General features: G+C 43.1%; 2 protein-coding genes across 2 annotated transcripts; one reads left to right on the forward strand and one right to left on the reverse strand.

Annotated features, from left to right (window-relative positions):
• Nucleotides 1-57: 57 nt before the first annotated feature.
• Nucleotides 58-1668, reverse strand: si:dkey-29b11.3 (actin-binding Rho-activating protein-like). The gene is made up of 2 exons (XM_056286962.1): nucleotides 1587-1668; nucleotides 58-617 (listed from the first exon to the last, which is right to left on the reverse strand). The coding sequence occupies exon 2, from the start codon at nucleotides 556-558 to the stop codon at nucleotides 58-60; it is 501 nt and encodes a 166-aa protein (XP_056142937.1). The 5' UTR covers nucleotides 559-617; nucleotides 1587-1668.
• Nucleotides 1669-2458: 790 nt separating this feature from the next.
• Nucleotides 2459-25138, forward strand: trmt11 (tRNA methyltransferase 11 homolog). Its single transcript, XM_056286696.1, has 13 exons — nucleotides 2459-2536; nucleotides 3061-3126; nucleotides 3342-3415; nucleotides 3761-3842; nucleotides 4014-4106; nucleotides 4279-4413; nucleotides 7178-7334; nucleotides 7472-7552; nucleotides 9643-9807; nucleotides 10876-10948; nucleotides 11303-11437; nucleotides 17543-17663; nucleotides 24788-25138. The coding sequence occupies exons 1-13, from the start codon at nucleotides 2459-2461 to the stop codon at nucleotides 24920-24922; spliced, it is 1395 nt and encodes a 464-aa protein (XP_056142671.1). The 3' UTR covers nucleotides 24923-25138.
• Nucleotides 25139-27706: the final 2568 nt, after the last annotated feature.

A 27706-nucleotide genomic window follows, 5' to 3' on the forward strand; every position in this document is an offset into this window, starting at 1 on the left:
TTCGATTTAACTAGCTGCGATATGAAACACGGCAGAGTCACTGGTCCACATTTCTGGTCACTGTAACAAAGTGATGACAGCATGGTCATCCTGACCCTGCCACAGCATCTCCCCCTCAAAATTAACCAGGCCCTGCTTCCTGGCTCGTAGAAGAATCCCCACTACTTTATTAGAGATAGTCACATAGTGCTCAAACAGTTTGCCGAACTCCACTGTGGTCACTTTCTCGTGGGCACCATTCCCATCCTTGTCCCGAGTCTCTCCGATGTTCCTTATCACCTCACACAGCTCCTCAACCTCCCGGCTGATGTGCACGTGAGCATCCTTCCCACGTTGTTCGGTCAGGGAGCCCTCCCAGGGCCTCCCGTAGCCCTCCTGTCCCTTCTGAAGGACCACCGTGGCGGGCTTGGCATCGTGGCTGAAAGGGTTGTGCTTCTGGTACTCCTGATGTCCATCAGACCACTTCTGCCAGTTCTCCTTCAGGCCTTTGACGGAGGCCATGCACGACATACCTTCCTCACTGATCTGACCAGGTGTGATGTTGTTTTCTGTTTCCATGGTCCCTGAGGTTATGTGGTCCTTCCTTGGGGTCTGATGATGGCAATCATATGGTACATCTGAAAATGAGTGTTTGTTATTTACCCTGTTCATTCAAAAAGTATGAGATGTTAAATACTGTGCAATATAATTTAGTGAACCAGTTCATTTGAATTTATTAAGTATGACAGAAGTAAATCTCTTTCCTGATATTTATTTTGTGTATGTCTCATTCTTTGTTTTTATCGGTTTTGAAAAGTGTGAGACTTGTGAAAAATGGGCTAAAATTGCAGTAAACTGAACACTTGGCATAGTTGCTTGCTAGCAGAAAATCACTTGATAGCTTTCTTTAAATTGAAGCAAAATAATATAGTCTAAATACTCTTAGATATGTTTGTATATTTTATTTATTTATTATTTTACTACTTCATTGATGCCCGTGGGGAAATTATGCCTCGGCATTTAACCAATCCTAGCTGTGTACCTAACAACAGTGGCCCGGGGACCAATTCCAGTTCGTCTTGCCATGCCTCGGTCAGGGGCACAGACAGGAGTATTAACCCTAACATGCATGTCTTTTTGATGGTGGGGGAAACCGGAGCACGCCCACAACATGCAAACTCCACACAGAAAGGACCTGGGATGACCCCCCCCCCAAGGTTGGACAACCCTGGGGTTCGAACCTAGGACCTTCTTGCGGTGAGGCGACAGCGCTAACCACTGCGCCACCGTGCCTCCAGTGGTATTGGTTAAATACATTTCAATAATGACTAAGACGCACATTTCATTTTAGGAGTTTTAAAGCATTAGGTATGACTTCAAAAATAACTGAAGGTTATGCTGAAGTTCAGCGATGTCAATAAGCCACACTCATTAAAATTCATTGAAGCCAAGAGAGCCATTTGATTTAACACATGAATGCGTCCTTAAAATGAGATCAATACGTGAACGTGTAGACTGTACATACTTTTTTCCACCAAACTTATTAGGGATTTGACGGGTGAAAGAAATAACGTCTGTGTTGAGAAGTAAACATCGACTATACTCACATGATGTTTCATAAGGACACGATTAACTCTTCGGCCAAATGAAAACCCCACGATAGTAAGCTCATGCGCCTCTACAGCGCCGCACAATCGTACAACATTGCTGACAGTCGCGGTGTGCCGACGCATTTTACTGCGCTGAGACGAAACCACTTTGATGGACGTTCCACTCGACCAATGGCCGATCTGCGTATCGAACTTCGGCCCAATCAGCGGGCCGTCGCTTGTGGGCCTGTCACAGCGTCGTGATAAAGCGGCTTAACACGGGGGGGGGGGGGGGCATGTGTGATCAATGGGGATTGGGGCGCAATTTACTGCTCAGTAAACTCAGCAGCCAGCAGCAGTATGACGATTGATTATGTTTGCTCAGAGATGTTCAAGTGTTAACTGTTAGTGAGATAGCAATTGCTACAATTTGGAAATTAGAGTAAACAGTGATGAATAAATGCAAATGAACAATTAACATCGCAGTCACTGGGAAATCCATGATTATCCATCCATCCATCCATTATTTTGGTGGCTAATTCACTCAGTGGCAATCAATTATGTTTTAAAATAGCAACACAAATGTTGACTTTCATTATAGTTCAAATTAATTTCGGAATTACAGTCAGTTCAACTGAGTAAGACATTCTTTTACTATTTATGGTAATTTAAGTAAGCCGAGCTGAATAAATGAAGCAACAACTCTTACCAATGATGTTACGAAAACGAAAACGTTCTCAAAGTATGTACCTCATCATTAAGCATTATTTTCGTAATTATACTCAGCTCAACTCGGCACATAATTATTTTACTATTTTGGATTTTGGTAAGCGGAAACATTCCTGCGTAGCCTGGTTTCACACGGACTTGTTTCTTTACCCGAAACAAAAATGGCAGCCCCCCGTACTCGATCATGCTTACAATATTTGCTACATCTCGCCAATGATAACATTGACTTCAGGTTGCCGGTAAACATTTATGAAAATATTCCTCAAAGCTAATGAGTTTTTCACATGAATATGAAACGTCCTTCATGTTTCAGGGCATATCTGAAAAGCAGTCTCAGTGTCCCACAGTATGTTAGGTTGCTTAGCCATAAGTGCAGCGCAGGGTCAGCCCTATGTTCCCTCAGCCTTGTGGGTTAGCTGTCGAACAGGTTAGCTATCGGTTAAGGTTAGGCTAAGATCAGCGTTGGGTTAAGCTAGGTTAGGTTAAGTTTAGGTAAGTTCAATGAAATAGAGTTGAGGTAACATGGGGCTTAGGGAACATAGACACGCTCCCGTAAGTGCAACCATCTCTTATTCAGGGGTCGCTCGTCAGCGCGCATGTGTGAATAAGAGCGAAAAGGGGTCAGCGGGGGTCTAGCAGTTGGTGTCCACGTCATTTTGTTATGATCACTTATTATGAGCACACGGGCAGTTGTGTACCCTTATCTTCGAAATTGTGACCGATACAGAGATATGTCGCTGTCCTTCTCTGTAACATCTTGCAGGAGGTCAGAGCTCTTCTGTCTCTCAGCGGGAAACCATTCAATCCTGTGGAAAACTTCCATGAAAAGGTAAAGGCTGAGGTTTAGTTATAGGCATTACCATTCTGAATGTATCCTTCTCAGCGTAGGTTGTCAGTTATTTTCGTAGCTTGACTTTCGTATAAGTTTGCATTTATATGCACTTTTAAAAAAACTTATTTGTGCTTTTAGTTGCTGATTAGGGCTATGTGCTGCATAACTCTCTCACCTAATGTCACTTTTAACTGGGTCACTTGTCTCCTTAGTCTCCTTTCTGGTGTCTGGATGGTTTATCCGAAGAAGATATCCGAGGCGTCATGGCTAGATCTATTTGTGCAAAGTGAGTGTTTGTGGCAAAGAAGGTAGCTGGCCTGACCCTGCAAACAAGTAATAGACCACTGGAGTTGGCATGTCCTGACTATGCATTTTGCATGTACTGCATTTTCAATTCAGACAAATTTGTCCATTCTTATTACTGTTCATCTGTGCTTAGCCTCCTTCTAAATTTTGTCTCTGTTTGAAAGTGAGTACTTTTGGATTGTTTGAGATTTGTGACTCAGCTAATAGTTACAAATATTTATTGTAGTTGCATCATAGTGGTATTTTTTTTGTTTGTTTTTGGTGGTTTTTTTGGTGTTTTTTTTTGTAAGACTGAGGTGTGGTTCATGTTTAAATATTCCTCTAGGTCTGCTTTTGAATTATGGGGTCATGGACGGACACACAGTGAACTCAGAACATCCCTCTTGAAGTATCCAGTGGAAAACATAGTAGGTGATACTAGTATTAATGAATTAGCATACTCTTCTTTTAAACAAATCCAAATTCTTTCACCTGAATTTAAGTATGGTTATCTAGGTAGTATCTACTTACGCTATAAAATAAATAATATAAAGCTGAAGTGGCTTCTCAACATTATGTTTCTCCCCTTTCCCCTCCAGTCACCTTACATGGAAAAGGACTCCACATACAGAATCAATGTCGAAACGTTCAACAAGACCCTTGAGTTTCAGAACAGACTCGAGAGAATTGATGTGAGTTTATGTGCACAAATATGAGTATGAGTATGTGAGAGTACACAATGGTTGAAATGAGTGAGTTAATGAAGGAAAATGTGTGTGCGTGTGTGTGTGTGTGTGTATGTAAATGGACATACGTAAATGCCTTTGGGTATATGCATCATATTGTGCTCTCTCTTTTCTCCAGGCAATGGATTATCTTCCATTTGAGGGCACAGTGAGCCTGAAGAACCCGCAGCACATCTTCTGTTTGTTAGAGGACTATGGCACTGACCCCAACAATATCCCCGAGCAGCCCTTCTACATCTACTTTGGTCGTTGGGTAAGAAATCATTGCCTGTGATTGCCAGTGACTTGACGCTTGCCTGTGACGCTGTCACCATTACTGCAGTCATTAAAGAAGAGATTCGAACCAGTGAGTTTGGTGGCAGACTCCTCGCTCTTTTCTATCTCCGTGTTGTCAAACACCATCATGGTTCACAGCACTTGAGAAACTCCCCGACTGGTTATAATTGAGCAATACTAAACAATAAAAAAAAAAAGCCATATTACATGAAAACATAGTCTCAAATTTTCACATCTAAGCTGTGAATTTTAATATAGCTCACAGTCCTTACATTTAGGAAGTGCTCTTACTGGGTGTGTTTTGAATACTCATGCCTCAGGCTGTAAAGAAGCTGCAAGAAACTCGAGTGTACAGTTGTTCATACCAATACCTGGGGATAAATTCCATTGGAAATAAATACTATTAGAAAAATATGTAAAGCAGGATGTTTTGCCAACAAGTCACAACCTTGTCTCACATAAATAAGAGTTGATACGTGTTCTTCCACAATGTTTTTGGCTATCTAGGTGTAATTTCCAAAATTTTGAAGGATTTAATTGACATTGAATGTAATGTCAAACTTCTACCTAGTAATAATTATGACATTGAAATGATGTGGAAAAACAAATAATGGTGTTAATTTGCTGACACTTGTCATCTGTGCAAACAAAATCTCGAACAACTAGCTTGATTGTGAACATGAAGCTGATGCAGGAGTGCTACAATCATTTTGATAGTTTAATTTCATAGCTACAAAATGATAAAACTGAAAGTTTAAAAGGGTCACGTTTTGGTAAATTGTTTTGACTATTTATTTTTTTTATTTCAACCACCCAAATCTGAGCTCTGTCTGGAAAAGTGTAAAGAAAATTAGAAATGCACCGATCCCCCTTTTTTGTCCAGTTCTGATACTTGAATTTGGATATCTGCCAATACCAATACTGATCGATACTGATACCAGAACTGTTTTTCCTTGAATATTATTGTTGTTGTTGCTGCTCTTATTAAAAGAGCAACAAATATGCATAAATGCATTACATTTGAATTTATTCCAAAGCAATTTATTTGAACTGTAGTTTAAGGAGGCTTCACATACAAACAGGTGTAGGAGAGCAAATTGCTATGGCATCTCCTTTAGTGTATTAATTGACTTAGAGTCAAACTGTGTTTTTTTTTGTCTCTCCAAATTACCCAAAATAATTTTAACTTTTTTACAAAAAGACCTCCTATCCTGTAGTCATTTCACGTTAAAATGCCAGAAAGAGTTATATTTTTTGTTGGTGAAAGACATAAAACAACATTGACTAAGTGGTGATCTGCTGCTCCTGACTAACCTGGTGTTAAGGTGTCTGGTGATATACACCCTGTCTGGCCTGGTACCGCTGACCCTGTTCCCTGAAACCTTTACCCATGTGTACTGTCTGATGTTTGATTTTTTTAATTCTCCCAGCATCAGTTAAATCAAATTGTGACAATAACCTGGATAAAGTGATGGAAGATTATAAATGTGGTTCTTCACTTGTTCTGTCCAGTGTGAAATCTGTAGTGCAGTTCCAGTTCCCATCCGAGTCTGTGTGTGTTTCCTGAAGAAACATTATATCTTCATGTTTCTGAGTGCAAAAATCAAAAAGTACTGCTCTCATCTGCCCATCTCTCCCTCCATTAATGTTTAAAGACCTAAAACTTAATTCTGCATAGTGAAAAGAAAGATGAAAATCAGAAAAACAAACAAATGGGGCAGATAGAAAATAATAACGTCCTGTGATTCATTACAATTATTTGTTAGTTTTTTGTCTTTTTGTGTTCTGATTCCCTTTCTTGTGAACAGGTGTTTTTTTTTCTTAAGGTGGTGGTGGGCTTTCTTAAACAATAACACTTTTTTTTCATCTAATAAATCAAACCCTACAAAGTTATTGCAGTGTGGTGACAGTTTTGAGAAATTTAGTTGTGTCTGGGAAATAATCAGTTAATACTTTGACAGACTTGCCAAAAGTTTCATCCGAAAAAACATTAACCTCCAAAGTGTACAGTTCACTGGTCGGTCGCTGGGAATCTGTTACCATGCCGTCTGAGTCAGAATCGTACTCCGTTTTATCATCATCATCATCCTCCTCCTGGCTCTTGGTGACAGGCAGGTCTGCTGCCGTCTCCTCCCTGTCACTCTGCACCTCCTGCCCGGGCTCGGCTGCAGCAGCTGCTGGGGAGGTTACGCACGCAGCAGCACCACCAACTCCACACACACACTGGGTTCTTCTGATGCAGTTATTACATCCTTTACAGCCATTTTATGTTTCTCCAAATTACTGTGGCGTTTAGGAGACTCCAGGTTTACATTTTTTGGGGTTTTACTTGTTACCCCGTGGCCATTAACCTCGTTACTCCCCCTGCATCCTCTGCTTCCAGCTCTCTATGCTGCGGGCAAGCAAAGCGCTTGTGTTCCACATCTCCACACTTGTAACACTTCAAACTACCTTACATATAACATTTTGGCTATGGCCTTAAAATTGCATTATTACATATTTATAATCAATAAAAATCGGTCGTGGAGGGGTAACATCAGTCCAATATCTGATGAGTGAATTACATCAGTATCGACACCCAATGACAATATTGGATTGGATCGGTCCCAACTCTCATGAAAATACCGTCAGACATCTCAACAACTTCTACCAACTTGAAATGTTTTTTTTGTTTGTTAAGAAATTATTCAGCATAACTGTCTGTGAACTCTTTAATATCAATTCTCTTATTCCTGTCCCAGATCGCAGATGGGCAACGTGAACTAATTCGCTCGCATAGTGTGAAGAGCAGACACTTTATTGGCAACACCAGTATGGACGCTGGCCTCTCTTTCATAATGGCCAACCATGCCAGAGTCAAAGAGAATGACCTCATCTTTGACCCGTTTGTCGGCACTGGTAAGTGATAACATCATCTCTACAATGTTTGCACGCCACATGGTCACACTGTCCTCTCTTTGGTTTCAGTTATGTGTCGTATTGGTTGTGGTAAACGTGTTTTCTGTTCTTTGTAACTCTGAATCTCTGTGTTGAAGGTAGCCTGTTGGTGGCATGCTCACATTATGGAGCTTATGTCTTTGGAACAGACATTGATTACAACACTATTCATGGGAAAGGTAAGATTTAGCAAACGATTTATCAAAAAAAAAATCTTCCATTTCTCTTAGATATTTGACAACAGCTGTTTCTTTTGTTCTTGTGATATTTTGATGTGTGATGATCTCCACCTGGCGATGGTGTGGAGGGGATATTGTATTTGATTGTGTGTGTGTGTGTGTGTGTGTGTGTGTGTGTGTGTGTGTGTGTGTGTGTGTGTGTGTGTGTGTGTGTGTGCCTGCAGCTAATCTGGCATACTACTGGTACTATCAGCCTAATATTTTTTTTGTACACAGTTATGGCTGTATGATCAACAACCTCTCATGGTTGCGGTGATTCAAAACCTTTGAAAAACGTTTGGTCTCGGCACCGCTGCTCCCTCTCTTCATTGACTCTAGCTCGCTTGACCAATGCTGCTCTCCGTTGCTGCCCGATCTGACTCAACCATAGATGCGAGTCGGGCATGCGCACGGTTGACTTAGAGATTGGGCAGCATCAAAACATAATTTGGATGTGAGTCCTGACAATAAATGAGAAGTCGATCGTATTTTGCAAGTCAGCAAATCATTCACTGCTGATCTTAGCACAAGAGGACTGGAGGAACACTGGATGAACCAAAAATAATAATCTCTGTCTTTATTTTCATAATATAATAAAGCTGGGTAAACCATCTACACTCGTGCATGCACGACTCACATCTACAGTTGACCCAGTTTGGGCCGTGACATGATCAAAAGTTATCAAAATAATTTTTCATAATCCAAAAAATGGGAATGTTATAAAGGAACAACTTCCTTTAAGTTGCAGTCAAAACAGGAAATGTTGCCTATTCTTGTCACTGCCCCATCTGAGTCAGTCATATAGATGCGAGTCTCACATGCGCGAGCATAAACGGTTTACCCAGCTTTATTATATTATGAAAATAAAAACGGTTAGGGTTTGATCAAAATGGTCATATAGCAAACCTTTCCTTTTTAGAAAGTGCAAGTTCATATTGGACTTGGTCACATTCATGTGAGGGTCCACCTAGGTGGCTGACAGGCAAAACATTTTTATTAGATATATTTTTTAGCTTTTAGCATAATAAAAACATTTTTTTTCCATATTTCCCGTTCAATCGACTTGGGCGCTTTGCAAAGGCCTTATAATGGCAGGAAAGACACTGTTTTTTCCGTGCGTGTGTGTGTGTCTGTGTGTGTGTGTGTGTGTGTGTGTGTGTGTGTGTGTGTGTGTATCTGTCCGCAGCTAAGCCCGCATACTACTGGGCCTGTCAGCCTAATAATTTTGTTGTACACAGTAACAGTTATAACTGTATGATCAAGGACTTCTCATGGTTTCAGTGATTCAAAACCTTTGTTTTATATCACGGTTGAGTGCTAACTCCTCAGCTGTTTTTTCACCCAAGTCTGAGTGCCGGAGAAGGCAATGCCTCTGTATTTTCCCTTCTTTGGGTAGGTGAAAAAAGGCGTCGTTTGTAGACGTCTGCAAGCCCGTCGGGTCCCGACACGTTGGGTCGATTCAAGTCAGGCTCAGGCTATTTATTTATTTATTTTTATACATCGGACTCGGGCTCATTAACTTCCCATACATATATATTGTTAAGTTGACTGTAAGAATTATAAATATTATACATGTACATGTGCATTACATATCGCAGTTGACCATGCCGCGTGGGTGTGTGTGTGTGCATGTATCAGAGAGAACGCACATCAGAGACAGTGCACGTCAGAGACTATGCGCATCAGAGAGAACTTAAAGTGATATTGGTGTCGGTCTTGATTCAGGGTCAGGCTGAAAAATTGCAGATTTATTTGGCTGGGGCAGGGCTAGAGCTTGAACACCACAGGTCAGGGACGGGCTAGGACTGGAGTTTTTGGCCCGTGCAGGGCTCTAGTGGTTTGTTGCCAAGTCCAAGCACTGGAGAAGAGAAGGTTCACCTGGCGGGGATCTACACTCTGCAAAGTGCACTCCTCTAGTTTTGTTTTGAACTTTATATGAATTATGAATTAGGTTTCCAATTCCGTTCTTAACCAGGCATCTTGAGGTTTGGTAATTTGATTGCTCTTAATGTTTTGAATTCCAACTTTTTCTTTTTTAATTTGTCTCCTAGGTAGATCTAGTCGTAAAAACCAGAAGTGGAGAGGCCCTGATGAGAACATACGAGCCAATTTGCGTCAGTATGGAACGGAGACTTCCTTTATAGATGTCATGGTGTCTGATGCATCCAAACCTGTCTGGAGGGAAGGCGCACTGTTTGACGCCATCGTCACTGATCGTAGGTCCTTGGTTAATCTTCTATAAGTAATTTGTTTGTTCTTACGTTTAATAACACTTACAGTTTTGTAAGTATTCTTAGTGCGCTAGCTTGTAGCCTTTTAAACGGGGTCCAAAATCAACACCCACCAAACTTCAAATGTTGTAAATTTTCCCTCTGGTGACTAAATTTCAGTCCTACCAGCCATTTAGTGTGAGGGGAAAGATGGGATCCAAAAATCTCTTCTTAGGAAAAATAAAATAAATCACCCTCCTTCTAAGAATGGTGATCCTCTTATTAGCCATGTGCCATGGACTGTGTATGTCGGTTTTCTAACCAGTTCAACACTACACCAGCTGATTTCACTGACAATATTTTGCTGTGTTAATGAAGATGTGATACAAAATGTCTAGCAGGGAATTTTTTCAATTACCTGCCACCTTGGCAGGTAAGCCAAAAAGTTAAATTTGCATCCTGCTTTTATAAACCTAAACACAATAAATTGAACACAGTGCAGAAAACATTTGATTGACAACTGATAATTGATATACCCCCATTATCTGGAAAGTATGCAGTTTGAGCTTGCAAACTAGCCTCATGTACATGGAGGACGCAGTTTAGCAGTTGCTTGTACTATGATTTTAACACAGTCCCATGGGGAATGTGCTTAGATAAGCATGGAGCTCTTTCAACCTCAGCACTTACTCACAACTCTTCACAGTGCTGACCAAAGGTCTCCAAACCTTATCTGTGTTAGTACAGATATGTTCTCATCTAGAAGAGGTAATATGAATGGACTTCTGATAGTTGTAGCTGTTGAGAAAATGCCATCCCACATTTGTTCCATGTTAGTACTACTGGATTGTTTAAATATTTCCTCTTTGAGTTTGTGCAGCCCTTAAGCAGTAGTGCAGCAGACAAATTAATTTCAGTGGCTTCAGCTGTACTGTCCTTGTCTGTTTATTCCTAGCATCTAACTCTTCATGAGATATGTATTATCTACATGTATAAGTATGAAGTGTAACTGCTGGAAATCTGCACTAAGTTCTTGTTTGTGATGTGTGTATGGTTTGCCTTGTGTCTTACTAGCTCCCTATGGTATCCGTGAAGCCACAAGGAGAACAGGCTCTCACAAGGAAACTACCAAACCCCCTGATGACTTGTAAGTGTGCCTGATACTATGAAGTGTGCTGACACGTTTATCTTTGATATGAAATCTGAGATGTCCTGATTCAGGCTGTTTACTTGAGAGCCAGTTTTGTAATAGCCTTTACATTGTCTTAACACTTTCATTACATCAGTCCCTCCCGGCGCCCTGCTCCTTAAGCAAGCATGCACTTGTTTTTAATGTACATTTGTTTGTAACCGACTTGCCCAATAAATTAAAAACTACATTAAGAAAAAAAACATATAAAGTGTCCCAAGAAATTCAAATACAATATGGAATTACCTCTGCAGTTCACTGTTTTGAATTTGATAATTTTGGTCTAAGCTTTATGTTTTTCTCTTACCTCAGTTGTGGGGAGAGCCATGTCCCAGTCTCCATGGCATATCACCTGAGCGACATCTTTGCAGATCTATTAAACTTCTCTGCTCGCCATCTGATCATGGGTGGGAGGCTCGTCTATTGGTTGCCTATCTACAGGCCAGAGTGAGTATGCCCACATTTCATTTGCAATTATATGTGGAAAAATCAGCCTAAATTAAAAAAAAATTACCCGTCATTATTTGGATTTGCTTCCACCTTTATTTATGAGCATTTTGAATTTACGCATAAGAACACCTAATGTTAGGTGTTTAGTTTTTATGCTTGGCTGAGATGGAAAAGTTGACATATAGATGAAGTCCAGTACTTCCAAAAACTGGTTAGTGAAATGCCTCTGCAAAATAATCCCCCAGAAATGTTTGGTGTGTAGGCATTTCCACATGTATATGATGGGCTTCGTTGTGGTGCTATCGTCAATTAAATAATCCATTGCATGCCCTCTTTGCCATCCCTGGGCTGCATATAATAGAGTGATTTACAACTGATAAAGAGTTGTTATGACCTCTCTTACAACAAGTAGGCTGAATTCCACATGCCATCTCTCCATTTTTTTTGGGTAGAGCTCTTTTGGTTATGTAACCTTGTTAAGCCTTCTTCAGAATATTTGCACATCAGTAGTTGATGGAAACATACACCAGTTTACATTTTCTTCTGGACTTTTTAGAAATTCCTTTAAAATTTGTACAATATTTGGATGGAAACAGTCAAATATAATATTAATCTAATCATGTACTGATAGACAGTCATTGTAGGGCAGCCATCATTCATAGTTTCAGAAAAGTTAGGCTGGATAAGGATCAATATTTTGCATGACAAACCAAAATTTCCCATGCAGTCTTCAGAGACCTATGAAGTCCTAGTGTTGATCAAGGCTGCCCTTTTGTTGTTCCTTTGCCGTATGCAATAATATAATATACCACTAGGGAGAGGCATCTTGCTATAAATTACAGCTGAGTAATCATAACCAGAGTTGAACGAGCCAAAAAATCTAAACTCTGTAAAGACTTTTTATGTAATCATGTAAAACTGAAGTGAATATTTTTCACATTATTTCATTTGACATAAATTCAAAGATAATCTCTTTGTTAGTTTGCAAGTTTTATGAAATCTTTAAATGTTTGTAAAAGTTTTTATCATTTTGGCACTAGATTGTAGGTGAGGAGGAAACATACAAAGCAAATTCCACCTCAGTTTTCCAGTGGGGGTTTCTCTCCTAACACCTTTTCCCCCTTTAGCACTGTTTCCATCGCCTCTCCCATAAAACACAATGTCCTGCAGAGAACCACCTGTGCTCTTGGACCGTGTTTACACAGGTAATAAACAGGTGTGACAAAGTAGCAGATAAACCACAACTGACGTTGGGGAGAAACTTTTTGGCCTGGCTGTGCTAAATCACAATTATCTGAACAAGGTTCTACATTGTTCATTCTCTACGCAATCGTATCAACCTCGGTGCTTAGTGTAAGTGCAGGTGTTCTGACTTCAGAGGTGTAAGCCACAACAGACAGCAGATGGGACTGTAGGTGTGTTTGAGGTGTTTGAGAAAGAAAACCCCACAAGATTGCAGCTTGTTCCAGTCACTGATTACAAGACTGGAAATGTATGTGGTAATCGTGGCTCCTGTGTGTGTGTGTGTGTGTGTGTGTGTGTGTGTGTGTGTGTGTGTGTGTGTGTGTGTGTGTGTGTGTGTGTGTGTGTGTGTGCGTGCGTGCGTGCGTCCGTGCATGTGTGCATGCATGTGTGTGTATGTTAGTGTACTGTAAGTGTTAGTGCATGTGTGTTGACGTGTGGTCTTTACATCTGAGCATACTCTTGCATGTGTGTCATCATGTTGGCACATTTGTCTTTGGTACTCATCTCCTGGCCCCGGGTATGCTGGTGCTTGACCCTGTGTCTCTCAGAGCACCGTGCCAAAATAAACCACCGAGGCCAGGCATAAAGTCAGATATGCCGACTGTCTGTCTCTATGGCTTGGACAGACTGACCTCTGTTTCTGCGTGCGTGCTTGCAGATGTGTGTGTGTGTGTGTGTGTGTGTGTGTGTGTGTGTGTGTGTGAGCCCAGACGTAGCCTGTCTTCCTGGCCTAATCTGGAGCTCTACACTTTGGATAGGGGAGAGATCAGATTTCTGTCCCCCGACATTTCTCTGTGTGTGTTTAAGTCTTTGTGTCTGTGTGTGATGGTAATAGTGAGGATAGTGGGTGGCTTTGTGTGTGCGTCTGTGTATATGTGTGAGAGGGGTAGGAGTCTGTCTTTAGGTCTGCGAATATAGGGGGTAAGGGCATGCGTTTGTTCTGCTGAAGGGAGGTTGTGTGTGTGTGTGTGTGTGTGTGTCTGTGTGTGTGTTCGTGTGTTTCACATTTCATCAAAGTCCTCTCAATGCCAGACTGTCTGGTCTGACCCGCTGAACTCCTCCCTCCATGCCGTTCTTTTCTAAAACTATACAAACAAATGAAAGAGTGAAAGAATAGAAAATTGTGAGGATGGGATATTGAATATCAGTCATCATTGCCATAAAGTGACCTTACTGAACTAAAAACAAGACAGCTGATGAGGTGGCATGTCCACTATGTCAAAAAGTAAGATTTTATATTTATTTTTAATTTTTTTTTCTGATTTTTCCCTTTTTCTCCCAATTTAGTGGCCAATCGATCCCTATTTTAGTTCAAACACCCATCCTCGTACTGCATGCATTCGCCAACTGCATCTGTCCGGCCGGTAGTCTCGAAGGAGACACCTCCCCACTTTCGTGACAAGGTGAATCCAGGCCGAACCACTGCTTTTTCCAACACACACAGAGACGCATTCATGTGACGAACACAAGCCAACTCCGCCCCCCTCCCGAAGACAGCGTTGCCAATTATTGCTGCTTCATCGAGTCCGGCCATAGTCGGATCTGACGAGACCAGGGCGCGAACCCCGGTCCCCAGTGGGCAACTGCATCGACACAAAGCCGATGCTTAGACCGCTACACCACCGTGGACCAAGGTTTTATATTTAACGTAGTGAATAGCGCGTTGAAGTAGATGCACAGTTGTTTTTAAAAGCATTATCAAGTGAAAGATAAGTCTCCCCATCATCAGCTCTTTTTCAGTTGTCTTGCCTGCAGCCATACCAACATGTACCCTGGCTCTGCCAAATGACGGAAGCTAAGCAGGTGTGCGCTTGGCTAGTACTTGGATGGGAGCTAGTACTTGGATGGGAGAACTGGGAAAACCGAGTTGCTGCTGGAAGTGGTGTTGGTGGGCCAGTAGGGAGCAGTCTTCCCCTGGTCCTAATAAAAACAAACAAATATCAGATCCCAATGCCCCAGTGCAGTGACGGGGACACTGTGCTGTTGGAGATGCCGTCCTTCAGATGAGACGTTAAACCGAGGTTCTGACTCACTGTTGTCATTAATGATCCCATGCCACTTATCGCAAAGAGTAGGGGGTCCCCCGGTGTCCTTGCAAAATTCCCAACCTGGCTCTCTCCATCTGGCCACCTAATCATCCCCCCATGTAATTGGCTCAGTGATTCCTCCCTCTCCACCTCAAGCTAATATGTGGTGAGCGTTCTGGCGCAAAATGGCTGCCGTGCATCACCCAGGTGGGTGCTACACATTGGTGGTGGTTGAGGTGAGCTACCCCCTTCAATGTGAAGCACTTTGGGTGTCTAGAAAAGCACTATATAAATGTAATGATTATTGTTATTCATTATATAGAATATGACAGTGTTTACAATGTTTGGTAGTCCCTCTGCTGTGAATAATGCTGGTTTTCAAAGCCTGGACTACTTTCAAACGTGACTCGAGATTTTACTGACATTTTACCAAAACAGTGTTATCAATAAACAGTTGCACCACATTTACTGGCTGTAATTCCATCTGCTTGTCCTCTTTACTGACAGGCATCTTGTCAGTCCCACTAGAGGCCACTGTTGACCTTTGCATTGGATTTTACAAGTTTTGACTTTAACCTGTGAGTTGGCTTGGCCATAGATATTGTTGGTGTTGGACACTGTGTAGTCCTCTCCATAGATGTCTCGCTGCAGGTCTAGTCTAGTGTGATGCTGTGTTGCAACTGTATGATTGTGTTAACATCTAAATTATTTTATTTCAAGGCATTGGGACCATACGTCCTCTCTTTCCCAGACATGTCCTCTTTTTGGGGCCTAAAAAATACATCCGGCCCAGATTTCTAAATCGCCGAAAATGTCCAGGATTTGACTTTTGCTTTCTACAGTCGGCATTCATTGTGTGTATTTTTGTATTGCTTTGACCTTTCTGTTTAGGTCCCGCCTTCTCACACGCCACCATTGGTCAGTCATGTACATGCCCTTCATGCAAACACTGGTCAAACACTGGTGTCTATGCATTTATCAGAGCACATCAGGAGGACTGAAAAGTGTCAAGTGAAATAGCGGATTTTTTTATGGCAACTGATTTTTTTTTAAATTTAATTTTAATCTATGGCCATGAAAAGAGAGAGTTACGTGAAAAGTGTTAAAAGCTACATTTTTTTTTATTTTATTGTTTTTTGTTTCCCCCCCTCCCTTTTTCTCCCAATTGTATTTAGCCAATTATCCCACTCTTCCGAGCTGTGCCGGTCGCTGTGCCACCCCCTCTACTGATCTGGGGAGGGCTGCAGACTACCACATGCCTCCTCCGATACATGTGGAGTCGCCAGCCGCTTCTTTTCACCTGACAGTGAGGAGTTTCGCCAGGGGGTTGTAGTGCTCGGGAGGATCACGCTATTCCCCCCAGTTCCCCCTCCCCCCCGAACAGGCGCCCCAACCAACCAGAGGAGGCGCTAGTGCAGCGACCAGGACACATACCCACATCTGGCTTCCCACCCGCAGACATGGCCAATTGTGTCTGTAGGGACACCCGACCAAGCCGGAGGTAACATGGGAATTCGAACCGGCGATCCCCATGTTGGTAGGCAACGGAATAGAGCGCTCCACTACCTGGACGCCTTTATTTTATTGTTAACTTAGGGCCAAAAGTTGAATGGAAAGGAATAAGATTATCTAGCCATAATGGCTATGAAGACATTTCTTATTTGTCTTGCATGATTATGGACGTATTTGTCAACTCTTTAACCCCCCAAACCCCCCATCCCATACATATTACCATGGTGCCACCAATTACTTGACCCCACCCCCCCAATCCTTCCACCCATTGCGGATGTCCATCTGCCCCATGCCACCATCCTGTCCCCAGTGTCCTCTTTTTTGAAAACCAAAATATGGTCATCCCACATTTATGCCTAATTTTTGCCTGCGCCAGGGATAGCTATAAACCACTACTATAGTTTTACTGTCCCAAATGTTGAAAGACACGGCACTTTTCCTTCAGCGTATAGTTTTCCGATGCCTCTTTGTTTATGAACGTTGAAGCATGTCATGGAAATGGATGCATTCAAGGTGAAAGACAGACCTTGCCTCCGTCTCAGATGTCCTTATCCTCAGGTAGTCGCTCAATAAAAGTCCCATCACTTTGCTTACCAAGGCTTGTGATTTCAAAATAGTCATGGCAACTGGGCAGAAAAACAGTGGAGTGAAAGTCTGACTTTGAACACTGAGCCTTGCTGCTGCTGTTGTTGTGGTGGTTAGGAGAAAGTGCAACCGAGTGAAACACACAAACACATACATCATACTGTGTTAATAGGGCTGAGTCTGGCCTGGACGGTTATTTTTTCTTTCCTATTCGCAGAAGTTGGCAGGTGATGACAAAGGCAGCAGTAAACCTATCAGTTCAGTCATTTTTTTCTGCCATCTTTGCACAAAATTTCACTACTTTGTTTTTTCAGAGAAAGAAAGAGGTTAGAAAGAGAATCTGACACTGAGAAAGACAGATTTTGGGGGTGGGGGACTGTCACAAAATGATGGCAAAGGTTAGGTTGTAATTTTGAAGGGATTAGGTGTCTGGATCTCCGTGACCTCTGTGTGGCCTCCTGCAGCATTCAGGCCCCAGAGAGTACAGGAAGAGCTGCTGTCCGTGGAGTCTGGGACCTTACACATGTGTACTCATTCCATCTTCTGAATACTTTCCATCAAGACATCCTGATTGTGAGCAGAATGACGAGATGAGTCTAACTCTGGTTGTCTCTGTTGGTGTCTCTCACTGCTTTACCTTTCTCCCATTAATCAGTTATTGTGTGTGTGTGTGTGTGTGTGTGTGTGTGTGTGTGTTTGTGCGTGCGTGTGCACACCTGTATCAACTTTCTAGGTACTGTGAGGAGATGGTTCCCCTTCATGCCTGTCTCAGACTGGTCAGTAACTGTGAGCAGATCCTCTCCAGTCATACCTCCCGACGCCTCATCACAATGGAGAAGATCAAGGAACCCGAGGTCTGTGTATATTACATCTATATGTGTGTGTATGTGAACACGCCGGCACATTTGTTTGTGTGTAGGTTCATGTTGAGTTTCTAATGTGTATGCAAATATACGAGTGTGTTCCTGTGTGTCAATAATGAACACCTCATCAGCATGTCTGCACATATCTGTATTGCCTTTTGTGTTTCTTTTTTTTAACTGAGACAAAAATTCAAAACAAAAAAAAGATTGCACTTCATCTTCACAAAATTGCAGGAAAATCTTGCGTGTGTGGTTGTGCGACTGATTTGTGGAGAGAGAGAAACTGTTATCTACGTTTTGCCTCATCTTCCGTTATGTGTGTGTCTGAACCTGAACTTGGCCATATTATACAATTTGAGGTGGAAGGCCTCCTCTATTGCTTAGGAATCTCAAGCTTTTGCGTGTTGTTTTCTGGTGGCATCATGTAGACAAATCTGCAATCCAGCCATTCATGTGCGCTGCAGAATTTGTTTGTGATTCCTGTACATGTGAGCGTGCAAAGTAAAAACAGATATGACCTTGTTTATCTAAATTATAATAGTGTGCCTTCCTGTCTTTCTATGTTTTTATTTGAGGTTTCACAGTCATATTTGTGGACATAACCACACAATTGTATGTAGTGCACACATGTAGTACAGTATGTGTGAGTGTGTGTGTGTTTTTATATACTGTCTAGGCAAACGTCAACAGTGATGGTGTCTCTGTGCCTGGGGTAAATCCTCACCATATGGCTATGATTGGCTCATTTCTTTTATACCGGGACCCTAAACGGCTTAATCACACGTCATATGGAAAACAATCCATCTTTGGATCTGACAACCACTCCACTTCAAACCCCTAAATTGTTCCCATAAAGTGCCCTGTGCGATACGCAGACACACACACATACACAAACATAGGCTTAAACACACAAGCATACTCTCTGTGTTGTTGTTTTATTTTTTTAAGCCTAAAGTATAAAATCATCACACCCATAAACACTTATGAGCGTTCTCAATGGTTCACAGCTTGGTGCGCATGTGTGTGTGTGAATGTTTGTGCACACACACATGCATGGCCTCTGAAGACCTGGCCCTTCATTCTGCTTCCAAACTCTTCCTATGGTGTTTGGACAGGAATTTGGCTAATGGCTGTCGGAAAGTAGATAAATTCTTCCTCCCCACTCTGGCGTGGAAACGCGAAGTTTCTCATTTTCTTATTTACAAGGTGTTTTGAGAACATTAAATTATAGTTTGTCAGGTAATTTAGCGCTAAATGTAAGTAGTCCTTCACCTGTGTGACTAGTATTAATAGGTGAGGGATTTTTTTGACAGTTTAAGTTTCTTTGAAGTTAATGGACCTCGCTTCCTACAAAGATGGAGGGGAGGTCAGAGTTAGGTTGTCAGTCTCGGTATTTAGGGTTTCCGCTCCGATGTGGTCTTGGAAACTGTCTCCAAGTTGCTTGGCAGCATCAGCCATGGTGAGAGAGGGAGGTGTTGCTGACAAATCGCAGGCTTGATGCTGGAGTCCTCACCTCCAGCTTTCCCCACTTCATTATTCCTCTTCCCAGCCTCTATTGCTCTCAATCTCTCTATCATTCCATTCCTCCATCAGTCAAAGGGTACCTACAGCCTACACACCTTGTTCCACTATGGCAATTCATAACAATCCATTGTGCCATAGCTTCTTACAAACGTGAAAAAAAAACTTTCTGTACAAGTCTTGTAGGCGATACCAAACATTTAGTTGGAGTTGCTTTGTGAACCAGAAACCAGAAACAGATTCTGTGGCTGCGGAAATTTGTATGGACTAGTACATCCAAATAAGTTTATATTGTAATAGTTTGGGGCGGCATGGTGGCGCAGTGGTTTGTGCGATCACCTCACAGCAAGAAGGTCCTGGGTTTGAGCCCCAGGGTAGTCCAACCTTGGGGGTCGTCCCAGGTCATCCTCTGTATGGAGTTTACATGTTCTCCTCGTGTCTGTTTGGGTTTCCTCCGGGTGCTCCGGTTTCCTTCCATTGTCCAAAGACATGTAGGTCAGGTGAATCGGCCGTATTAAATTGTCCCTAAGTGTGTGTGTGTGTGTGTGTGTATGTGTGTGTGTGTGTGCGTGCGTGCATGTGTGCGTGCGTGCGTGCGTGCGTGCACGCCCTGTGATGGCCTGGCGGCCTGTCCAGGGTGTCTCCCCGCCTGCCGCTTAGTGACTGCTAGGATAGGCTCCAGCATCCCCGCGACCCTGAGAGCAGGATAAGCGGTTTGGATGATGGATTGATGGATGTAATAGTTTGCTTTCAACTCAATGCCTGCTGGGATAGGTAGCATGCTATGAATCGAGGAGCAGAATAAACTCTTGTGTTCAGCTGTAGGTGCATAGGTACATCAGTTTATTTTCAGAGCGACTACAGGAATGATATGGCTGAATTTCATCCATGAACGTTGTTCCATTCAGTGGTAGCCTCGATAAGCTAAATAAAGAAGAGAAAAAAATTGCTTTTTAACTGTTACATGTATTAGTGGCTCTGGAGTCCCAATGGATGTGACAAAGTAAGAGGGATCTCAATGTCTGTGGCCTGACCCTTTCAGTGGAAGGTGCACAGAGGAGTGAAAGTGCGTCACAGCAAATGACTAGTGAAGCAAGTGAGCACATGTTTCAATTTGTACTCATGTTGCTCTTTATATTCTTTGGAAATCTATTTTTAAATCTTCAATCTTGAAGACTTCATGTACAGGTAAATGCCCTTTTTGGTACTTTCTGGGGTATTTAAGGCAATCACTAACCTAAAAATATGTCCAAATCATGAACCCTTTACTACTGCTACTACTATTTCGGCTGTTCCCGTTAGGGGTCGCCATAGCGGATCATCCATTTCCATTTCTTCCTGTCTTCTGCATTTTCCTCTGTCACACAAGCCACCTGCATGTCTTACCTCACCACATCCATAAACCTCCTCTTTGGCCTTCCTCTTTTCCTCTTCCCTGGCAGCTCCATATTTAGCATCCTTCTCCCAATATACCCAGCATCTCTCCTCCACACATGTCCAAGCCATCTCAATCTCACCTCTCTTGCTCTGTCTCCCAACCGTCCAACTTGAGCAGTGCCTCTAATATAAGCATTCCTAATCCTGTCCTTCTTCATCACTCCCAGTGAAAATCTTAGCATCTTCAACTCTGCCACCTCCAGCTCCGCCTCCTGTCTTTTCACCAGTGTCACTGTCTCCAAACCATATAACATAGCTGGTCTCACAACCATCTTGTAATCCTTCCCTTTAACTCTTGCTGGTACCTTTCTGTCGCAAATCACTCCTGACACTCTTCTCCACCCACTGCACCCTGCCTGCACTCTCTTCTTCACCTCTCTCCTGCACGCCCCATTACTTTGGACAGTTGACCCCAAGTATTTAAACTCATATGCCTTCGTCACCTCTACTCCTTGCATCCTCACCATTCCACTGTCCTCCCTCTCATTCACACATATGTATTCCGTCTTGCTCCTACTGACTTTCATTCCTCTTCTCTCCAGTGCATACCTCTACCTCTCCAGGTTCTCCTCAACCTGCACCCTACTCTAGCTACAGATCACCATGTCATCCGTGAACATCATAGTCCACTGAGACTCCTGCCTGATCTCGTCCGTCAACCTGTCCATCACCATTGCAAACAAGAAAGGGCTCAGAGCCGATCCTGGATGTAATCCCACCTCCAACTTGAACCCATCTGTCATTCCAACCTCACACCTCATCATTGTCTCACTTCCCTCATACATATTCTGCACCACTCCTACATACTTCTCTGCAACTCCCGACTTCCTCATACAATACCACACCTCCTCTCTCGGCACCCTGTCATATGCTTTCTCTAAATCTACAAAGACACAATGTAACTCCTTCTGACCTTCTCTATACTTCTCAGTCAACATTCTCAAAGCAAACATTTCATCTGTGGTGCTCTTTCAGGCATGACACCATACTGCTGCTCGCTAATCGTCACCTGTCCTCTTAACCTAGCTTCTATTACTCTTTCCCATATCTTCATGCTGTGGCTGATAAGCTTTATAGCTCTGTAGTTGCTACAGTTCTGCACATCACCCTTGTTCTTGAAAATCGGTACCAGTATGCGTCTTCTCCACTCCTCAGGCATCCTCTCACTTTCCAATATTGTGTTAAACAATCTAGTTAAAAACCCCACTGCCATCTCTCCTAAACACCTCCATGCCTCCTCCATCAGGACCAACTGCCTTTCCACTCTTAATCCTCTTCATATCTGCCCCCACTTCTTCCATGCTAATCCACTGCACTTCCTGATTCACTACCCCCCCATCATCCAACCAACCTTCTCTTTCTCTCATTTTCTTCATTCATCAGCCCCTCAAAGTACTCCTTCCACCTTCTCAGCACACTCTCCTCGCTTGTCAGCACATTTCCATCTCTGTCCTTGATCGCCCTAACTTGCTGCACATCCTTCCCATCTTGGTCCCTCTGTTTAGCCAATCGGTATGTCATTTTCTCCTTCCTTAGTGTCTAACCTGTCATACAACTCACCATATGCCTTTTCCTTTGCCACCTCTTTCTTTGCTTTATGTTGGGTCTCCTTGTACTCCTGTCTACTTTCTTCATCTCTCTGACTATCCCATTTTGCCAACCTCTTCCTCTGTATAATTTGCTCTACTTCCTCATTCCACCACCAAGTCTCCTTGTCTTCCTTCCTCTGTCCTGATGACACATCAAGTACCTTCCTAGCTGTCTCCCTCACTATTTCTGCAGTGGTTGCCCAGCCATCTGGCAACTCTTCACTACCACCCAGTGCCTGTCTTAACTCCTCCCTGAGGAAACTTCCACCATTTGATCTTCAGCTCTGCCTTCACTCGCTTCCTCTTCTTGGTCTCCAAAGTCATCCTACAGACCACCATCTGATGCTGCCTAGCTATGTTCTCCCCTGTCACCACCTTGCAGTCTCCAATTCCTTTTAGATTACGCCTTCTACATAAGATATAGTCCACCTGTGTGTACTTTCCTCCACTCTTGTACGTCACCCTGTGTTCCTCCCTCTTCTTGAAATATGAATTCACCACAGCCATTTCCATCCTTTTCACAAAATCCACCACCATCTGTCCTTCCACATTTCTCTCCTTGACACCATACCTAACCATCACGTCCTCATCACCGCTGTTCCCTTCACCAACATGTCCATTGAAGTCTGCTCCAAACACCACTCTCTCCTCCTTGGGTACCCTCTCCACCACGTCATCCAACTCACTCCAGAATTCTTCTCTCTTCCATCTCACACCCAACTTGCGGGACATATGCGCTGATAACATTCATCAATACACCTTCAATTTCCAGCTTCATACTCATCACTCTGTCTGACACTCTCTTTACCTCCAGCACACTCTTGATATAGTCTTCCTTCAGAATTACCCCTACCCCATTTCTCCTCCCATTCACACCATGGCAGAAGAGTTTGAACCCACCTCCGATAATCCTGGCCTTACTCCCCTTCCACCTGGTCTGTTGCACACACAGTATGCCTACCTTTCTTCTTTCCATCATATCAGCCAGCTCTCTCCCTTTACCAGTCATAGTGTCAACATTCAAAGTTCTGACTCTCACCTCCGCACTCCTACCCTTCCTCCTCTCTCGCTGCCTCTGGGCATGCCTTCCCCCTCTCCTTCGCCCAACAGTAGCATAGTTTCCACCGGCACCCTGCTGGTTAACAGTAATGATGGCGGTTGTTGGTAACCCGGGCCTCGACCGATCTGGTATGGAAATCTTATTTATGATTCGCATATTTGATTTGGCAAAGATTTTATGCCGGATGCCCTTCCTGATGCAACCCTCCCCATTTAGCCAGGCTTGGGACCGGCACTAAGAATGCACTGGCTTGTGCATCCTCAGTGGCTGGGTTCCAAATCATAAACCCTTTAATTTACTAATTTTAAGTCATGTCAATTTTATTTGTGTAGCCCAATATCACAAATTACAAATCTGCTTCAGGGGCAATACAGCAATACAACATCTTGTCCTTAGACCCTCACAATGGATAAGGAACAACTCCTTAAAAAAAAACAAAAAACAAACAAACAAAAAAAACTTTAACAGGGAGAACAAATAGAAAGAAACCTCAGGGAGATCAACAGAGGAGAGGTCTCTCTCCCATGATGGACAGATGTGCGATGGATGTTGTGTGTACAGAAATAAAACACAATTCACAGAATACAACATTGAAAGAGGATAACAGAATTATAATGGAATTATAAGATATATAAATAATGTCATGAGGAGGATGCCATGCAGTGTCCAGGTGGCAACCACTGTCACCATGGAGACCTGGGAGGAGGACAGGCTACATGTGCACATAGGAGGGACTCACATCACACCATTCACATATACAGGAGAAGAGACAAGAACAAACATTAGTCACACATCAGAGAGAGAGAAGGATACAACATTGAAATAGGATAAGAAAATTATCAGTTACTATTTAGAAGTACATTTTGGGGGGAAATAACTGAGCACACAACATGACATGTCTTCACTGTACCAGGCAACACCTGCTAAAAAGGCAGGTGTCAGTGAGTTTGTGAAGAAGCAGCTTTGTTATGGCTAATAACCAGATATGGCAGAACAAACCTGTGGAAGATCTCAACCAATGGATACTACAACACCAATAGCTAAAACTCTGGTTCAACCATGTGTTTTTTATAAAGACGTTGGGAGGGTGCTGACACATCAGCACAGCCCTGAAACAGCTCTGTTTCGCTTTGAATGAATATCTGGAACTTCAAGTGGCCAGACACCAATGCGTTTACTAGTATCCACATATGGGGAGTGTGAAGCTGAAGTGTGGTCATTCTATTCACCGTTTCCTGGTGGTCATTATGTAGTGTGTCCATGGTATTACTTGGGTCATTTGTTACACGTTTGTTTATTGCTTCAGAGCCTTAGATAGACCGCTTTCAGCAGCAGCAATACAAACTCAACATTTGTGAGTTTGGGAATCAATTTTGTATTGTGAAAAGAGACCCAACGTACAGTTAAGCATCTGCAAAACGGCTAACCGAATGCAAAATGTCCTTGTATAACCCAACACATTTTTTTTCCATGAAGTACAGTTAACTTATGAATGGTTCTCTTCACAGGATTCAGATGCACTCGCCCATCTCTCCGACCCGCGCTTCAGTCTCTACCAGGGACACAACGCATTCAGAGAGAAGTATTTTAGCGGACTTAACAAGAGAAGTGGCAAGGAGGACGATGAAATTCTAAAAAAGTGACTGCATGGAGGAACTGAGATAAGTGAGAGCTCTGTGGCGCGTCAACCCAAAACACTGTGGTGAACTCCAGCGACTAGAACAGGATGATGGAAAGGAAGAACCAGGTAGAGGAAGATGGGATATGGATGTCAGTAGACTAAAATAGGACACCTGACTGATAATTAGTTTTTTTATTTCATTTTTTTTACCTTTCACATTAATGTAATTATCTTTTAATGCCTGTTGCAATTTCTTCACAAATAAATGGATGAATTGCAGAAATACACGTTGTTATTGATAAGCTTTTGAGTAATAAGTAAATTGCTTTGGAAAGATGCCTTTCTATTGGAGGGCTTATGCATCCTGCAAATGCTGTCTACAAATCTATTTACAGCCCTGCTTTAGTCAGACAAAGGGAGCATGTTTAGACGAGAGAGGCCTTCGCGGGCAGGCAGAAACCAAATAACAGGGCGTCCCCATCCCGCCGCACACCACTACAGTTAGTCAGCAGCTTTTGTTGTTTCCCAACCACAGTTTACATGTGGCTCCGGTCATTATTCATCTCCTGAGAGCGACGCAGCAAGCCTTTATGTACATTACCCCTTCCCTTTGTTTATCGCTTGGGCTCCTGCCCTCCAACCACACTTCACCACGTTCCCCTTCTTCAGAGTTTGAGAGGTCCAGGCATGATCACACGATACACGGCTCGCCATCGTTTACAGTTCCCACAATGCCTTTTTGTTGTCTATCATCATCAGAGTAAATTGACTGATTCTACAAGACAGTTAGTGAGACCCAGTGAACTCCCCCCTCACTGTTTTCTCTTGTCATCCCTTCTGTCTCTCAACCCTTTTGACCTCTCTCCTCCATCCTGTGTAAATAACTAATTCGCCAAAGAAGACCTCTCAAGGTTGAGGCTGTCGGTTTTTCTGCAGCTTGTTTTATTCTGTGTGTGCAGACAGCTGCGTGTGTTTGTGTATTTGTGTTTACTGCCACAATACAGTGATAAAATGTGTTTTCAAGAACCTTCAGCCAAGAATGATGCAGACTATAGTTAGAAGGAGCGGGTTTCCAGTGGTATAGTGGTCGGTGAGCAGACCTAGATGGGTAGATCATTCAGGAGAAAGTGGGTATACTCTCCTATATATTTCAGTAGCTTTTTGGCTGATAGGTGATTACACTGTAAATTGACCGAAGAAGAGGTGGGTATACTCCATATACCTGCGTATACCCTCAACTACACCACTGGGTGTTTTTCTTCGCACCTTCTAATGCTGTCCGGACATAGAGGGATGTCTGTGTGTGTTTGTGAGTCTATGAGAGACAGAGTGAGATCTGTTTTTGTTTTAAGTCAGAGCTGCCTGTTGCAATTCAGTGACTAGGAGAGTGATAAGAAGCTTTTAAATCTCTCCCCATAGTAGATTTTTCTTTCTTGCTTTCTTTCTTTCTTTCCTCTCCATGGCTTCTGGCCTTCTCCCATACTTTCCCACCTGTCTCCCCTCTTCTTCCCCCTCTTCCATAGATCTTCCCTCTTCATCACCCCACACACAACACAACACACACCACAACCCCATTATCACCTCACCTCACCTCATCCCCTCCTGCTACTCTTCTCTCATCCTCAACTCCCTTCTTTTTCCTACTCCTCCTCCCCTACACCTTCTCTGTCCAAACCAGCCCTCTCTCCTTTTGTCATCTCCACCACCATATTTCCCTCCTCCTCCTCTTTTCTCTCTTTTCTGGAGCCAAGTCACTTGAGGAGGACAAGACTGCTTTCACGGAACGATGGATCTTGATTAAACTCCCTCCCGTGTGAAAATGACCACCAGACTGCTGAGTAAGGTGGGAAGTACTGTAACCACACCTTGACACACACACACACACACACACACACACACACACAAACAGTGCTCCCTTGCACCTAAAGGAGTTGAGGTACAAGGAGCACACACATACAGTTACACCAAAGACAGCATCCACCAGGGCAAGACCTGGGGTTCTGGAAAACACACACACACACATACACACACACACACGCCATGACTGGCACCATTAGGGACCACCAAAGTAGTTAGGGTGCAGGGTAACACCTTAACACTAACACCACAATAAATATAAGCCAAATCACAGGGCAATAAACTGACAGACACACAAACAGACGGACACATCCATGAAACTGCAGCTTTGACCTTCAGGGAGTCGGAGGTATATTCATCATAACGTCCCCTAACAATCCAGGCTAAGTCAGAAAAGATGGTTAAATGTTTTCTACACCTGTCAGCCGCTGAAAGATGGTGGTTATACCTATTGGCCTGTAACACTAGCCAACATATTGATCTACTTTTCCTGATGTGTGTAGGAGGGATGATGGAGTGTGTGTTTGTGTGTTGTTTGGGAGTGGGTGTTGGAGGGGGATCCGTATGCGCGGTAGATTGTGTAAGGAAGGGACCGTGCGTTTGTGTGCATGTGTCTGGAAACGTGGGAGGGGATTGTGTGTAGCGTGTGTGACGGCCATACGTGTGACAGCGAGAGAGAGACGCTCAGCTGCGTACAGCTGGTCGTGGGGAGTGTGCATGCTTTACTACACATGCGAGCGACTGAACATGTGCTATGCAGGTGCAGTGCACCTGTCCATAGCAAGGGGAGTTTGGACACCTGCAAGTCCTCCACCCCCCCTTTTTTTTCTCCCCCACCCTAACTCCCCTGCCCTTAGGTCACCCCATCCACCCCTTGAAGCCCTCCTTAAACCTCCTCAGTTGTTGATGGAGGTAAGGTGAGAGCTGTTATCTCATAGTCTGGGAGGAG

Source organism: Lampris incognitus, chromosome 9, assembly GCF_029633865.1.
Source record: "Lampris incognitus isolate fLamInc1 chromosome 9, fLamInc1.hap2, whole genome shotgun sequence".
NCBI lineage: Eukaryota > Metazoa > Chordata > Actinopteri > Lampriformes > Lampridae > Lampris > Lampris incognitus.

Excerpts from the sequence above, each read along its gene's own strand:
- trmt11 (XM_056286696.1), top strand. The coding sequence starts at position 2,459 with ATGGCAGCCCCCCGTACTCGATCATGCTTACAATATTTGCTACATCTC. Across the intron at positions 9,808-10,875 it reads TGACGCCATCGTCACTGATC|CTCCCTATGGTATCCGTGAA; the intron begins GTAGGTCCTTGG and ends GTGTCTTACTAG. Across the intron at positions 10,949-11,302 it reads ACCAAACCCCCTGATGACTT|TTGTGGGGAGAGCCATGTCC; the intron begins GTAAGTGTGCCT and ends CTCTTACCTCAG.
- si:dkey-29b11.3 (XM_056286962.1), bottom strand. The coding sequence starts at position 558 with ATGGAAACAGAAAACAACATCACACCTGGTCAGATCAGTGAGGAAGGT.